This window comes from Cutaneotrichosporon oleaginosum (genome assembly GCF_008065305.1).
Source record: "Cutaneotrichosporon oleaginosum strain ATCC 20508 chromosome Unknown ATCC20508_contig04, whole genome shotgun sequence".
NCBI classification, from domain to species: domain Eukaryota; kingdom Fungi; phylum Basidiomycota; class Tremellomycetes; order Trichosporonales; family Trichosporonaceae; genus Cutaneotrichosporon; species Cutaneotrichosporon oleaginosum.
Genome location: NW_027072173.1, coordinates 582,502 through 597,434, shown reverse-complemented (window position 1 = coordinate 597,434; position 14,933 = coordinate 582,502). Strand labels below are relative to the sequence as shown.

Sequence of the window (14,933 nt, the reverse complement as noted above, 5' to 3'; positions counted from 1 at the left end):
CACCCCACTCAAGATGGGAAAACACGACAAGAAGTCAGGCAAGGGCCGTCTGGACAAGTTCTACCGGCTCGCGAAGGAGCAGGGCTACCGTGCGCGTTCGGCCTTGTGAGTCCTCCCGGTGGGCGCGCTGACAGATAGCAAGCTCATCCACTTGAACCGCAAGTATGACCTGCTGTCCAAGTCGCGGTGTGTGATCGACTTGTGTGCGGCGCCCGGCGGATGGCTGCAAGTGGCGGAGAAGTACATGCCGAAGGGGAGCTTGATTATCGGTGTCGACCTCGTGCCCATCAAGCCGCTGCCGCACACGATCACGTTCACGGCGGACATCACGACGCCGGCGTGCCGCAACGAGCTGCGCACGCACATGCACGACTGGAAGGCGGATTTGGTGCTGCACGACGGCGCGCCCAACGTCGGTGCTGCGTGGGTGCAGGACGCGTTCACGCAGAACGAGCTCGTGCTGCAGTCGCTCAAGCTGGCGTGCGAGTTCCTCAAGAAGGGCGGCAACTTTGTCACCAAAGTGTTCCGCTCGCAGGACTACAACTCGCTCCTGTGGGTCTTCTCCCAGCTCTTCCGGCACGTCGAGGCCACCAAGCCACCGTCGTCGCGTAATGTCTCGGCGGAGATTTTCGTCGTGTGCCGCGACTTCATTGCGCCCAAGCACATCGACCCCAAGTTCCTCGATCCGAAGCACGTGTTCAAGGACGTTGCGCCGCTCCCTGCGTCCATCACGGAGCCGGAGCAGGCGGGCGCGGCGACGGGCCAGTCGACTACACAGGCTGTCAACGCCGTCACCCGCCTCGTGAACAACCCGCACGCCGAGGCCAACGTCTACAACCCCGAGAAGAAGCGGCGCCAGCGCCAAGGATACGCCGACGGCGACTACACACTGTTCCACAAGGCGTCGGCGCACGACTACGTCTACGGAACGGATCCCATCCAGATCCTCGGCACGATGAACCAGATCGAGTTCTCGACGGACGAGGAGAAGGCGTGGCTCAAGAGCCGCCACACGACATCGGACGTGGTCGCCAACTGCGCCGACCTCAAGGTGCTCGGCAAGCGCGACTTTAAGGAGCTTATGAAGTGGCGTCTGGCGATCCGTCTCGAGATCGGCTTGGACGTCAAAGCCAAGGCGGCGGACGAGGCGACCGAGGAGGTCGACGTGCAGCCGATAGACGAGGAAGAGCAGATCACCGAGGAGGTGGGTTGTGGACCGAGCCCGCTGACATCCAGATCAAGCGCCTGCACGAGGAGAGGCTGTCGAAGCAGAAGCGCGACAAGCGGCGCAAGAACGAGATCAAGGCCAAGACGATGCAGAAGCTCAAGCTGGGCATGACGGCGCCCACCGATTTGGACATGGACGACCGCGAGCTGGCCGGTGAAGAGATGTTCGACTTGGGCGAGGGCGAGCGCGAGCTTGCGCGCGCCGGCGGGCGCAACCTGCGCGAGGTAGTGCAGGACGCGGACGGCATGTCCGAGTCGGAGGAGGAGGCTGCGGTCGAGGACGACGCGGACGACGAGGTGCTCTCGTCCGACGAGGAGCGGGAGCGGCGCACGGCCGCGCTCGAGGCCGGCCTCGACAGCATGTACGACGACTACCGCGAGCGCATGGCGGAGCGGGACGCAAAGTACAAGGTGAAGCAGCAGCGGCTGAAGGACCGGAACTTTGACGCGTGGCACGGCATCCGTGACGGGAGCGACAGCGAGGACGACGGCGTCGACAAGGGATACCGCGACCAGATGGTGCGCGTGCCCCGGCGCGGCGACAACGAGGAGGACGAGGAGTACGTGAGCGAGGACGGGGGGTGGGATGTAGTTGCGGCGCAGAAGGCGACGCTGGGCGAGGCGGACAGCGACGAGTCGAGCGACGATGACGACGACGACGCCAAGCCAAAGCGCAAGGTCAAGGCCAAGGTGACGATTCCCGCCGATGCGCGCCCCCTCGCCCCACGGCCGAAGGGGTTGATGACGACGTTGGCACCGGACGAGTCGCGCGCCAAGATGAGCCGCCAGGCGCAGGTGTGGTTCGACCAGGGCGTGTTCAAGGACGTGGGGGATCTGGCGGCGCTGGACGGCGACGACGAAGACTCTGACGAGGACGACGGCGACGGCGAAGACTCTGATGTGGAGATGGAGTCCGAGTCCGGGTCTGAAGCGGACTCCGAGTCCGAGACCGAGAGTCTCGAGTCGACGCTCGACGACGTCGACGCCGATGACGACGAGTTCGAAATCGTGCCGCAGGAAGTGGACGACGCGCCCGAATGGGACGTGGACGACGAAGACCAAGACGCGACGCTGCAAGCGCAGATCCAGCGCAAGGGCCTGCTGACGGCGGAGGCGCAGACGCTCGCCTCCAAGCTCGTGAACCGGGAGATCACGGCGTCGCAGCTCGTCGACCAAGGCTTCAACCGCCTGTCGACGTACAACAAAGACGGGCTGCCGGCGTGGTTCTTGGACGACGAGGCGAAGCACTACCGCCCCAACATCCCCGTGACGAAGGAGGCGATCGCGGCGCTGCGGGAGCGGCAGCGGGCGCTGGACGCGCGGCCGATCAAGAAGGTCGCCGAGGCCAAGATGCGCAAGAAGCGTGTGGCCGCGACGAGGATGGAGCGCGCGAAGAAGAAGGCTGCGGGCGTCATGGAGACCGAGGATCTCAACGACGGCGAAAAGGCGCGCGCCGTGTCCCGCCTCCTCCGCCGCGCGGCGAATACCAAGCGGCCGGAGAAGAAGGTTGTCGTGGCCCGCGGGTCGAATCGCGGCATCAAGGGCAGGCCGAAGGGCGTCAAGGGGAAATACAAGATTGTGGACGCGCGCATGCGCAAGGAGACGCGCGCACTCAAGCGCATCGCAAAGGAAAAGAAGAGGAGGTAGCGGTAGATGTAGAGATAGAGATTGCATGGATACCACTGGAGATGGCGAGCAAGACTACAACATGGGATATGATACAATGCTGGAGAGAGCTGGGAGACCGAGAGCCCGAGGCCGAGATGAACAGTCTAGAAACCAAAGGTGAGCTGGGAACGCGTAAAGACAGGCCTGAGGTCAGCTGTGTTCACACACGTCGCACTCACGGCTTCCACTTCAACGCCTCCGGGTCGATCGTGTACTTTGTCTTGGCGCGCGTCTTCTGGTACTGCTCGAGCACGGCGTCGGTGAGATGGATGATGTGCTGCCCCTTGTAGTACTTTATCATCTGGAGCGCCTGGCACGTGTGCATGATGTCGCCGTGCGTGATGGCTGTGCGGTGTGCGATTTCGTCGAGGCTGATCTCGTCCTCGCTCTCAAGGAGCAGCTCGACAATCTTCTCCTGCCAGTACGCGCGATAACTGAGCAATCCCAAATCTGAGAGCGGCTTCTCGGGCGAGCCGAGCTTGCCCTCGACCTTGGAGAGCTCGTACGAAAACTCGATGAGCACTTTGCCGTATCCCTTGCGCTGGTGCTGCGGCAGCGTGAGGATACACGCGACGTTGTAGCCCTCGGCGCTCTCCTTCTCTTTCGAAAAGTAGCCGATCAGGTGGTCGCCATACTCGTCTTTCACTGTCATGCAGTAGTAGAGGAAGGGGTCGACGTCGTAGTACAACGTCTTGTGGTCCAAGAAGCACTTGCTGAGCAAACACAGGTTGCGGCACCATGTGCGCTGCCGGCGTCCGTCGATCTCGAAGAATGATATGTTGCCGCTGCGGTAAATCTCGTTGCCCGGGGGGTGCTGCAGCGTGCACTTTGTGCGGTGACGCGTGAGCTGCGTGAGGCTCGGATAGAACTGGAGGCAGAACTCGCAAATGAACAGCTTGGGCAGGTGGGCGTACTCGGCTGGATAAGGCGAGAAATACCACGCCTCGACCTCGTTCTTGCCAATCTGGAGCTTGTTGAGGTTCTTGACGCGCGAGATTTCGCTGTGGCTCTGCGTCATTGAGCCCGACGTGCGCAGCTTCTCAATCTCCTGCTTCTTGGAGAAGACGGCCGGTCCCGCGGTCGGATCGGATGCTGCTACCGCCTCGCCGTCTTCCATAATCACGTCGCCGTCAGCGTCCTCGTCCTCGCCGTCCGCGTCCGCGTCGTCCGTGTCCGTCCCCGGCTCCTCGACCTTGCTCTTGCGCCCCTTGGTCGGCGCCTTGCCGACCTGGCTCGCGGCCTTGGTCGCAGCCTTCTTCAGCAGGCTCTTGGGCGTCGCTCCTCCCATCTTTGTGCCCCGCGGGCTCGCTGCGCCGCTCTTGCTCGGCGTCTTGCCCGTCTTCTGCTTCTTCGGCTCCTCCTTTGGCCGTGGCCACTCCATCTCCTTGTCCGTGATCAGGCGCGACCCGCCCACCCACTCGTCGAGACGCTTGTTGAACTCGACATAGTGGATGTAGTACTCTGTGTCGTCGCGCGGATCGGCTTGGGGGTCGTTCGGACCCGGCTTGGGCGCAAACGCCGACACGGGCTTGGGCCGCGTAGACAGCACCTCGGCCTTGCGGTGCTCCATGCCACCTCCGGGGAGGGGCTTGGCGACAAAGATCTTGACGCCGGGTATGACATCCTGGTGGTTAGCACGGCCGGAGGGAGCAAAGAACGCACAGCAAGGGAGTAGGATCCAGGAGGAGCGACCTGTGGTGCGGGGGACTCGCTCCCGGACCGCGCCGTCTTGGAGGGAGCCGGCGAGGCGCCCATGTTGTCTCGATTGGCCTCGAGTGTAGTGTGGGCGAAACGCGAGATCGGCACGGAATGGAACCAAATCGGGGGGGGGGGGGGGGGGGGGGCAGGGGCCGTATGGTGGGGCCTAAATTGCCACCCAGCGTCACTCGGCGTAGAGACCTCGATTCGGCGTCGTTCGACCTGCGGGATGTAGAGCTGAGCCGTGGGTATTCAATGCGCGCAATGTGAAAGCGGATTGATGCTGTGCGTTGACGTGAGAAAAGGTGTGAATGGGGAAGATGAGTGATGTTTGGGAGGTGAAAAGCTGCCTGCAGGAACGGACATCTGGCACATTCTCCGGTTGTTAGGGCGGAGGCATTTCTGAATGTGGCACGCCGCCCCATGAACTGGCTCGACTTGTCATGCTTTGATCTTTGATGCGGGGGCGCGGGGTGAGCAATTGCTCAAGGCCACGCGAGTACACAGTGCTAAGAGACCGGGACAAGGACTGTCGGGGAACGAGTGATGGAACAACTCTTTGTAATGGACTGCGAGTCACGGCAATGCTTCATGTCATGTGCACCACCACACCCGTTCATGGTAAACCTTGCGCGCGCCATCGTACTTTTGCATCCTCAACTCGGCTACTCCAACAAATCACTCGCTTCCCACTGTTACAATCTCTCTATAAAATCTCTCCAAGGGCAAAAACAAAAATAAAGGTTCGTGTGAAAGGCAGTGTACCCGCTCTAGTCCTTGAGGGCCATCGCAATGATGAGCTTGTGATAAGGAAGGCTAAAGTCAGTGTTAATGGATGCGATCGCTCACAGCTTGACAAAGTCCCACTCTTCTGTTTCACTCAGACTGTTGACAAAGGCTCGAATGCTCATGGTAATATCGCTGCGCTTCTTGCCGTGATACCGTGGCTACCGTCAGCGTGATTGTCCCTTTCCGCAAAACAACTCACGGGTGCGACCTTGTTAACGTATCGAATCACGTCCAGTCGCTGTGGATTCTTGTCACCCCAGAATGAGGGCAGAAGCTGGGGCTCACACTTTGCCAGGTCGAGGCGGTGGATGAGCGCACCATCATCAGAGGTCAGGATCTGCAAGACGCGAGAGGGTGCCATCCCGGACAGCCTCTCGAAGGTGAGCTCGCCAAGGTTAACACTGGCAAGAAGATCCGAAACCTCCTCAATCTTGTTCGAGGTTGTCGCCTTTGTGTTTTTGCCCTTGTCGGGCTTGCTCGACGACTTGGTCGGGCCCACCTTGACATGCGCCTGCTTAGACTCAACCTTGGTAGTCAAAGTACTTGGTCCAGCGTCTGCAGTCTCTGCGATGGCAGGGACAATCGACTTGTTGGTCGTAACAGCGAGCTTCAGTGGCTTGCTCTCGCCAGTAGCGCTGGCACCGGTGTTTTCACGAGTAAGATTAGAGGCTTGAGCAGCTGGCGAAAGGCCCGTCCCCTGCTCGCGACGTGGGTTGAGAGGCCGGTGGTGGGAAACCTTGATCCACTTGTCTCCAAGCTTGGTTCCGTCCATCGTTCTCTGGGCGTTATTGGCTGTAAGTTAGTTTACTGTCTTCAGCTGCAACCCACCGTCCTCAATGCAAGTGAAGTTGACGAAACCGAATCCGCGCGAGCGACCAGCAGCGTCACGCATGACCCTTGTTGACTTGATAGGACCGAAAAGTTCAAACACATGAACCAGGTAGGCCGAGTTGATATCCGAATCAAGGCCCTGCTGTTGAGCCACAACCAAAAAACATCAACTCACCCGAACAATGAGGTTGCACCGATCAATAAAGCCGGAAGTCGACGACGGGTCCTGGTGCGTTTCTTGGCGGGCTTTGTCACGAACATGTTGGACTACCTGGCCATCGTTGGTGATGAGACCTCCATCAACCTTGAACCACTGGGACTTTGAAGTGTTTCCATTGTTGTTCTTGAAGCCGCGCCCGTTGTTGCGGCGTAGGGGAACCGTCTCCCATGGAGGGGAGGGCAAGGGAAAACCACGGCTGAACGCACGATGCTGTGACCAAGGGGCGGGCTCAAACTCAGTAGGAGAGGTGTGGTCGTTGAGGTTGTTGTATGAGGGCACACAAATGTCCAGACAAGGGCGGCCAGCGTTTGCGCGATGCCACACACCGTCGTTCTGGGGAGGGGACTGTCCGTTCGGGAAATTGTTTATCTGTGGGCGCCCAAGGTTGAAGGGCGGCATATCGGGTTGGAAAAGCAAAGGCCGCTTGCCGGGAGACGGGGGCGTGAGAGGCAAAGCTTTTCCAATTGGTTGGCGAACCATACGAGGCATGGAGCTCGACGGGTGGCCTGCAAAAGACCAGCTCAACGGCGGCAAGTGGTGCAATGGACCGTCCTCCATGCGCTGCGGCGGAACATTGATTTGGGCAAGGTGGGGGGGAGTAATCGGAGGATGGGGAGGTGGGGCCATGTTTCCTTCAGGACCAGGTCCGGGTGGCCCAGTAATGTGGGTCTGTATATGAGCAGAAACTCCCTCGGGAACAGGCAAGAGGTGCGGAGGCGGAAGTCCAGTTGGCGCGGGGGTCGGGGGATGCCAGCCATCTCCCGGAATCTCCATCGGCGGCGGTGACCAGGGGGGATGGCCATGGGAAATAGGCTGCTGCCAAGAAGGTGGAGGGAGGTCCCATGGCCTTGGTGGCCAGACTGTTCCCTGTGGAATAAACGTTGGGTCTTTGACGACAGAGCTGGAGCAAGTCAGTTATTTTGTTCTTTTTACTCGTCATGGCACGCGGTGTCCTACTCACACATTAATTCCACACAAGAGGCCAGTAGCGTTCGTGTCACTTTCAAACTTGGCCGCCTCGTCCTCGTGCCAAAAGTGGATGACGGCCTTCCAGGGTATCACGGGCTTGATAGGGCCGTCCTTGTCGTAGCTGACTACGATCTTCTTGATGGAGCCCCAGGAACGCGCACTGTCCCAGACCTGGCCTTCAGTGAGGAGTTTGAGGACGGCGGTGTCGTCTACAGGGCGGATGATGCGGGGTGCCACATTAGTGCACGGCATGGGTGCACGGGGGTCCGTAAAGGGCGACATCTTCATGTGGAGCTGGCCTAGAAGATAAGGATGAACTTGGAGGATGGATAGAGCCTTCTCGGCTGAAAGGTTGTTAGCATGTGTCAACGAGCCTAAACCCACCCTGCATGCGCCCTTCAAAGGTGATGTGACCTTTCAAGTCAGTTTTATGCCAAGCAAGACGGGCGGCATCAAGTTGGCACTCACCATGTTTGGGCATCCAAGAGTAGTGGTCGTCTGGATAAATGCGGTCCAGTGGGTGAACTGCCGGCATGAGCGTAATCGAAAGGGGCCTGATGTTCTGCCGCTCGAGAATTTCGGCAATCTTGTTCTCGGTTTCGTTTTGTCCGTCATCATCGATGCAATGGATAAACAGAGTCGTCTGAGACTGAGGGTGAGTGAGGAGCGAGAGATATGGCTGCAGACTTACGACGAAGGGGTGAGGGCGAGGTGATGCTGAGGAGGAGCAAAGCTCATCAAGGGGTGGGGGTGGAACGCATGAAAGGTGAACAGGGGGCGGACCCATGGGAGAAGAGGGGGGCATCTCAATGCTGGAGGTGGTCATGGGCAGAGGGGCCATGGGCTCGAAACCGAGGGCCGAAGGCGGGGGGCCAGCTGGACTGTAGGAACCGCCACCAAGGGGGTGGTATGGCTTGAAGGGAGGTCCATGAATGCCGGGGGGGTACATGTGGCCGTCCCAGGGGGGAAAGGAGAGGGGGACAGTACCGGGCATAGACGAGGAAGCAGCATGGGGCATAGGAAGGGGAGGAGAGATGGGGTCCATAAATCCAGGCGGAGGTGGCGGTGGAAGAGGGTAGCGCAAGCGCATGGCTGGGTGGTGATCGTGGAACATGGGGGGGAGAAGATGAGGAGGAGGAGGAGGAGGAGGCGGAGGATTGTCAATGTGCATAAGATGGGGGGGCGGGGGGTGCATCATGTTGTGGTCGTTGAGGCCGCTGGGTTGGTTCATGGGGGTAAAGTTGTGGTTGAGGGGAGTCTGAGGGGGAGCAACAGACTCGATGCTAGCTAAAGAGTCTCTACGGTCACTGCCACTTCCACCACCACCACCGCCAAGGCCAAGGCCAGTCTGAATTTCGTGAGGGGGAGGGGGAGGGGGAGGAGGAGGAGGGGGTGGGAAGAAGGAATTGAATTGAGTGTAGAACATGTTGATGATTGATGAATTGATGTGTTGGGCGTCAAAGGGGGAGGGGAGGGGCGGGGAGGGGTATCGCAGTGATGGGTTGATGTCGTATGTGGCTGAGGATGAGCGATGGGGAGGGAGATGGGGAGGAGCGTACCGTTAGAGTGGATAGAGGGAACGATTGATAGCGAGGAGAGTGTGCAAGGGAGAGAGAGAGAGAGAGGGGTGGATTTGAATACAAGTGCGATGTGAGAGAGGAGTGTCACGGTGCAATCGTCTTTGGGGGGGAAAGTGAAGGAAAGAAGAGAGGAGAGCGAGGAGGAGAGAGAGAGAAAGAGAGAGTATATATAAGAGGAGGAGGAGGAGGCTAAGAGAGGAGGAGAGTGGACGATGTTGATCTTTGAATGTTTGTCGAGGGAGGGATTGAATCAACTGAATTGAGTGTTGCAAGCTGTGGGGCGATAGAGTGGTCAACCTTCCAATCCCCTTCCCCCTCCTCCTCGTGGCCTCGTGCTCCTTATACGCGAGGGAGCGAGTGGGTGGGACAGGTGTGTGGTGGCTGGAGGCAGGCCTGGAGAGAGGAGGAGGGAGAGAGGCCAGAGGTGAATGAGGAGAGGACGAGGATGAAGAAGAAGACGAGTAGTTCGAGTTCAAGATGGAGGTGCGATGTGGAGGCATCGATGTGGCTTCCCTCCTCTTCCCCGTCTGTATCAAGTTGCGCACAGACCTTTTCCCCTCGACCCCCTCGCCCCTCCCCCCCTCGTGCTCTCTGCTTCGAGCAGTGGCGCAGTGAGCAAAGGGCGTTGTTTTGATCGCGTGGCCGCACGAGCCTTGTTTCCCCTCGATCCCCTCGTCATTCCTCCTCCTCCTCCTCCTCCTCCTCCTCCATCCCGCCTTCACCCCCACCACCCCTTTTCTCATTCATGTCGGTCCCACCATCCACCATCCACCACCACCGTCGTCGTGCACGTCGTGTTGACTCACCCATCTCAATCTAGCTTCCCTCGACAAACCCACATGGTCAGACATGCCCGCCCCCCCCGCCCCCCCCGCCCATGCCGCCGCGGCCGCTGGTAATCTACAGTGCGCCTCCGCTGATCAGCTGGTCCAGTTGATTTGTAGACAGGCGCTAGCCGTGAGCCATGTCAGATGTCAGCTGTCAGCTGTCAGCTGTTAGCCCCTTCACACTAGTCCATGGCAATGCCGTCAAGCGTACTGTCAGCGTCTCACCACGAAACCAACATCAGCGCGCCCAGAGCAATACCACCTCTCCACCATCGGCTCCTTCTTGGCCATCAACTTCTTGCTATGGGTCACGATGCAGAAACGAGGGAGGGTCCTCCCTAAGCATCCGCATCGACTCTTCAGTACTTATATCCCCACAGCGCTGCAACGCGGCTCAAGATGAGCCAGCTGACGCAGTCATCTGACGCAGAGTCATCTGACAGCTGACATTGCTCTCCGCCTGGATCGCCGCACGACACCGTCATATGCCGCCCGCTGCCGCCGCCGCCGCCGCCGCCAGGCCGCCACTTGCCACCTGCCGCCATCGACCACGTGATCCGGGATCCCACGTGTCCGGGAATGACGGAATATCCGCGCTCCCGTATATCCAGCCATATCCATATCCATGACAAGGCATAGAGTTTCCAGCTGCTTGCACAAATGTCCATTAAAGTTTCCAGCTTTCCAGCGCCGCTGCTCGCGCAAACTGTTTGGGCGGCGGTTCTATGGAGGCTCAAAGCTAGCGCTTCACGGGTCACGACAGTAGTCCGCAATACGCGGCATGGCAGCCCGCCTCGCCCGGCTGATGGCTGATGGCATCATCGCTTGTCTCAGCTCTCCTCGAATACTGCCGTACAACAGGACGGCTTTCCGCTCATGCATGTCGGTATGGTTACCCCGTCGTTCCTGTCCTCCCGTCGCTGCCCCGCCGCCTCGCCGCCCCGCCGCCCCGCCCCGCCCGCCGCACAGCATCCACTTGCGCGTCGCTTCCTATCGCCGCTGCACGAACACTCGGTTAAGCTCGATCTCGCGATCGCGGTGGATTCCCCCCAACCCAAAGCCCTGTGGCTTCCATTGTGCCTTTCGTGGAGGCACAAGCCGTAGGTGGTCGATGGCGGCTGGCAGCTGGCAGCTGGCAATGCAGTCGCGGGATAGACGGGCGTTGTGGGACTAGGACGAGACCCATCCCGCATGCCCGGGCCCTTAGAGTTGATGTCGGCGCTGGATGCTGCGGCCCGGGTTGGGCGGCTGCTCGACGTACAGTAGGGCTCGACGTAGAGGACGCGAACAGGCAGGCAAGTACAGTGCAGTAGGAGCAGAGGAGGCGACACCAAAGTTGCAGAGGATGCCAACTCTACGCTAGCTCGAGGTGGCCGAAGAGTGAATGCAAAACGCGCAGGACGTCTGTGCGCCACCCAACTCTGCCGAATACACAGATCGACACTTTCCCCATTTGTACCCTATCCTCCCCTGAACCATCCCTGAGATTTACAGTGGCTCGGCCGGGGACCTAATTGACATAACAATTTCTATTCCAGGGAAGGTCAGTCAGACTCGTCTCTCCTCGTCACCACCATCCTCGGCGCCATCATCCTCTTCACATCCACTACTTTTTCTCCATCGGATCTCTCATCCCAACCACGGCCGCGGCCGACTCCCACCATGCCCCCACTGAACCGCTACCTCGGCCTCGTCCTCATCATCGCCATCGTCCTCGCCCTCCACTTCCTCTTCTTCAGCCCCTCCGCCCCCGACCTCAGCGTCATCATCCCCGCCACCACACGCCGGCCAGCGAGCTATGAACCAGGCTTCCCCCCCGGCGGCGGCCCGCCACAAGCCGTCAGCCTAGGTCCCCCCGTGCCCCCCGCCACGCACCACCCCATGGCGACGTTGAACGATGCCTCCCTCGCCCCCGACATGGACTATGACGAGCGCGGCTTCCTGAGCTACGATGCGGCAAAGCACACAAAACACCCCGTCGAGCTCCTCATCGAGCGCGGCAAGCGCACAGTCGCCGCCATCGAGGCCCGCCTCGCCGCCGTCAACTCCCTCCAAGCCGCTGTGGCCGACTACAAGGCCGCATACGGCATGGCGCCCCCGCGCGGCTTCGACGCATGGTGCGCGCTGTTTCGTATCGCCACGCTCACTCCAGGTTCAAGTACACGCAAAGCGCCAAAACAGTCGGCGCCGCGTCCATGCTTTCCATGGCCCAGAAGCCGTTTGTGCAATACCTCTCTATCCCGGCGCCCGAGCTGCGCCGGCGCATCGAAAACGAGCGCGACAAGGAGCCCATGTTCGCCCTCGAGTTTGTGCCAAACGGCGAGGGCGACTACGGCACCGAGTGCGATGGCGAGCCAGACTGGTTCCCAGAGGATTATCATAAACGCGGCCGCGGCCGCGTCAAGGTCCGCGGGCCGTTGGCGTGGAAGTTCCGCTGCAAGTGAGCTCTCCGCAGGCATCGCTGACGACAGCAACACGCTCTCCCTTTTGCTTCCTGTACTCAAGCACCTCCCAGACGAGTTCTTTACCATGTCGCCGCCCGTCACGATCGTGTTCAACACGGACGACGGGCCACGAGGGCAAGTCCAGTGAGTGACCCAAAGGAACGAGGGATGCCACAGCCAGCACTAACGCTTCAGCCACGACTTCCAGACCCGCGCGGAAAGTATGGGCAAAGTACTCAAGACGTGGTCGCCGCAACAGCTCGAGGCGGCGGAGAACGCTATGCGCTGGACAACCGGGTGGCAGTGGGCATGTCCGGAAGACAGCCCGCTGAAGCGCGCCGAAGTGGACATTGTGCTCAACGACGCGCCGCTGCACCAGACCTCGGTCAATCGCAAAGACTTTGTCGCCGACTACAACATGGCCATGGACGTGTGCTACAACCCGGAGCTGCGGGAACTTGTGCGTGTCCCAACCCACGCCGTCGCTGACATCAGCAATCCGCCGCGCTTCTGGACATCCGCTTCGCAAACGTCCCGCTCACGCCGTACGTCTCGCAGTGCCGCACACTACGCAACTCGGACATTGTCGGCGTGCCGCTCGACGGCGCATGGGACGAAACGCAGTTCATCCCATGGACGGAGAAGAAGCCGATGGTGTTCTGGCGCGGCACGGCAACGGGGGTGTTCCACGACCTGCGGCACCCGTGGCACAAGTCGCAGCGCGAGCGGCTGCACGTGTTCGCGAACAACATGTCGGACGCGCAAGTGCCTGTGCTCGTGGACGCGGGCACGGGGGTGAAGACGGCGCACTTTCGCGTCAAGGACATGACCGCGCGCTGGTTCGACATCGGGCTCGCGGGCGGGCCGGTGCAGTGCGACGAAGCGGACGGGTCGTGTGCGCGTCTCGCGCAGGCGTTCAAGTGGCGCGAGTATGTCAACAAGGAGGAAAGCGTCGCGAACAAGTTTGTCATCGACGTAGATGGGAACGCGTGGAGCTCGCGCTTCCGCCGCCTCCTCAGCTCGAACAACGTGGTCCTCAAGGCGTCAATGTATCCCGAGTGGCTCAGCCACCTCCTTGTGCCGTGGTACCACTACGTGCCGATCCGTGCGGACTATGCGGATATCTAGTGAGTGCGGGGCCGTGGGTTTTTGCGTCACGTCACAGCCCAGGCCTCGGCCTGCGGTCTCGGCCTTGCTGACCCCAGCGACATTATGGCCTTTTTCGAAGGCGCGCCCGACGGATCTAGCAAAGGCCGCGACGACCTCGCACAAGACATCGCCGCACAAGCGCTGCACCTCACGAAAACGCGCTGGCGCGACGAAGACATGGCGTCGTTCATGCTCCTCATGATGCTCGAGTACTGGCGCATGGTGCACGACGACCGCGAGGCCGGCTCGTTCCGCCTCGGCCGCATGCCCGCGGACGTGTAGACTGATTTGGGCTCGTTGTTCTATTATTGTATGCATTATTGTTGGCCACGCGCCAGATCGCCAAGCGGCGACGGCGGTGGGGGTGGGGGTGGTGAGTGGCCGGTGCCTGATCGCCCGGCCACCCAGCGGCCACCAGAGGGAAGTGGTACACGACCAGCTCGACACTGCCCATCCCATCACTCATGGCCGTCCGCATCTCGTACAACGCCCTCCGCGCGGACCCCGCGTCGCTCAAAGACGCGCTCCAAGCCGGCCTCGGCAGCCAGCCCGGCGCCCTCGGCATCGTGCTCATCGAGGGTGCGTCCTCGTCTTCCCCGCTGACACCAGACCTCCCGGACTCGTACCCGGCGCTGCGCACCCGCCTGCTGCGGCACGCGGCGGCGCTCGCGGCGCTCCCCGAGCCCGCGAAACGACGCCTCGAGTCGCCCGAGACGACCTACTCGTTCGGCTGGAGCCACGGGAAAGAGGTGATGAACGGGGTGGGTCTCCTGTCTCCTCCCCACTTCCTCCCCGACTGACACCAGCGCCCCGACACGGCCAAAGGCAGCTTCTACGCCAACCCCCTCACGGACCGCGCGTGCGTGAGCGCGCCCAAGCGCGCGCGCTACCCCGAGTACTTTGCGGACAACATCTGGCCGGACGCGGCCTTCGCCGCGGCGTTCAAAGCGCTGGGCGCGCTCGTCGCGCACGTCGGCATCGCGCTCGCGGACGCGTGCGACGCCACGGGCTTGGCCCCCCGCCCCATCGCGCCGCTGATCAAGGCGAGCCAGTGCCACAAAGCCCGGCTGCTGCACTACTTCCCCGCGCCGGCGCGCGGGGGCGACGACGCGTGCGGCACGCACATCGACCATTCGCTCCTCACCGCGCTGTGTATGTCGCGTGCCGCGCCGCGCCGCCGCAGCTGACCCCAGGCTCCGCGCTGTACCTCCAGCCCCGGGGGGGAGAACTCGTCCCTGTCCCCCCGCCGTCGGCGGACGCCGGGCTGTGGATATATCCCCGCGGCAGCGCGCACGCCGTCAAGGTCCAGATCCCCGCGGACTGTCTTGGTGAGTTTGCGCGAGCCGCACTGACCCAGCCTTCCAGACGGGCGAGGCGTTACAGGTCCTCTCGGAAGGCAGGCTCGCGGCTACCCCGCACTACGTGTCGGGCGGGACGGGGAGCACCGACGTCAGCCGCGAGACGTTCGCCTTCTTCCTCCAGTACGTCGCCTGTCTGCTCCGCTGACCCAGACCCGACGTCGACGACGTGA

The 14,933-nt window shown here is 61.3% G+C and overlaps 6 protein-coding genes across 6 annotated transcripts; 3 read left to right on the top strand and 3 right to left on the bottom strand.

Annotated features, from left to right (window-relative positions):
* Positions 1–13: 13 nt before the first annotated feature.
* COLE_04684 (uncharacterized protein) lies at positions 14–2,874 on the top strand (the record flags this gene model as incomplete). The annotated part of the gene is made up of 3 exons (XM_018419916.2): positions 14–105; positions 139–1,204; positions 1,237–2,874. 3 exons carry the CDS (start codon positions 14–16, stop codon positions 2,872–2,874), a joined length of 2,796 nt encoding a protein of 931 aa, XP_018281266.1.
* Positions 2,875–2,999: 125 nt separating this feature from the next.
* Positions 3,000–4,650, bottom strand: COLE_04683 (uncharacterized protein; the record flags this gene model as incomplete). The annotated part of the gene is made up of 3 exons (XM_018421204.2): positions 3,000–3,039; positions 3,075–4,519; positions 4,558–4,650. The coding sequence occupies 3 exons, from the start codon at positions 4,648–4,650 to the stop codon at positions 3,000–3,002; spliced, it is 1,578 nt and encodes a 525-aa protein (XP_018281265.1).
* A 713-nt stretch (positions 4,651–5,363) lies between these two features.
* Positions 5,364–6,832, bottom strand: COLE_04682 (uncharacterized protein; the record flags this gene model as incomplete). Its single annotated transcript, XM_018425190.1, has 5 exons — positions 5,364–5,409; positions 5,443–5,540; positions 5,582–6,174; positions 6,211–6,352; positions 6,389–6,832. The coding sequence occupies 5 exons, from the start codon at positions 6,830–6,832 to the stop codon at positions 5,364–5,366; spliced, it is 1,323 nt and encodes a 440-aa protein (XP_018281264.1).
* A 558-nt stretch (positions 6,833–7,390) lies between these two features.
* On the bottom strand, positions 7,391–8,492 carry COLE_04681 (uncharacterized protein; the record flags this gene model as incomplete). The annotated part of the gene is made up of 4 exons (XM_018425189.1): positions 7,391–7,746; positions 7,787–7,816; positions 7,871–8,051; positions 8,094–8,492. The coding sequence occupies 4 exons, from the start codon at positions 8,490–8,492 to the stop codon at positions 7,391–7,393; spliced, it is 966 nt and encodes a 321-aa protein (XP_018281263.1).
* Positions 8,493–11,726: 3,234 nt separating this feature from the next.
* COLE_04680 (uncharacterized protein) lies at positions 11,727–13,684 on the top strand (the record flags this gene model as incomplete). Its single annotated transcript, XM_018424939.1, has 6 exons — positions 11,727–11,926; positions 11,962–12,249; positions 12,281–12,397; positions 12,449–12,713; positions 12,749–13,380; positions 13,459–13,684. 6 exons carry the CDS (start codon positions 11,727–11,729, stop codon positions 13,682–13,684), a joined length of 1,728 nt encoding a protein of 575 aa, XP_018281262.1.
* Positions 13,685–13,866: 182 nt separating this feature from the next.
* Positions 13,867–14,933, top strand: COLE_04679 (uncharacterized protein; the record flags this gene model as incomplete). The annotated part of the gene is made up of 4 exons (XM_065626366.1): positions 13,867–13,981; positions 14,012–14,163; positions 14,209–14,554; positions 14,596–14,933. 4 exons carry the CDS (start codon positions 13,867–13,869, stop codon positions 14,931–14,933), a joined length of 951 nt encoding a protein of 316 aa, XP_065482307.1.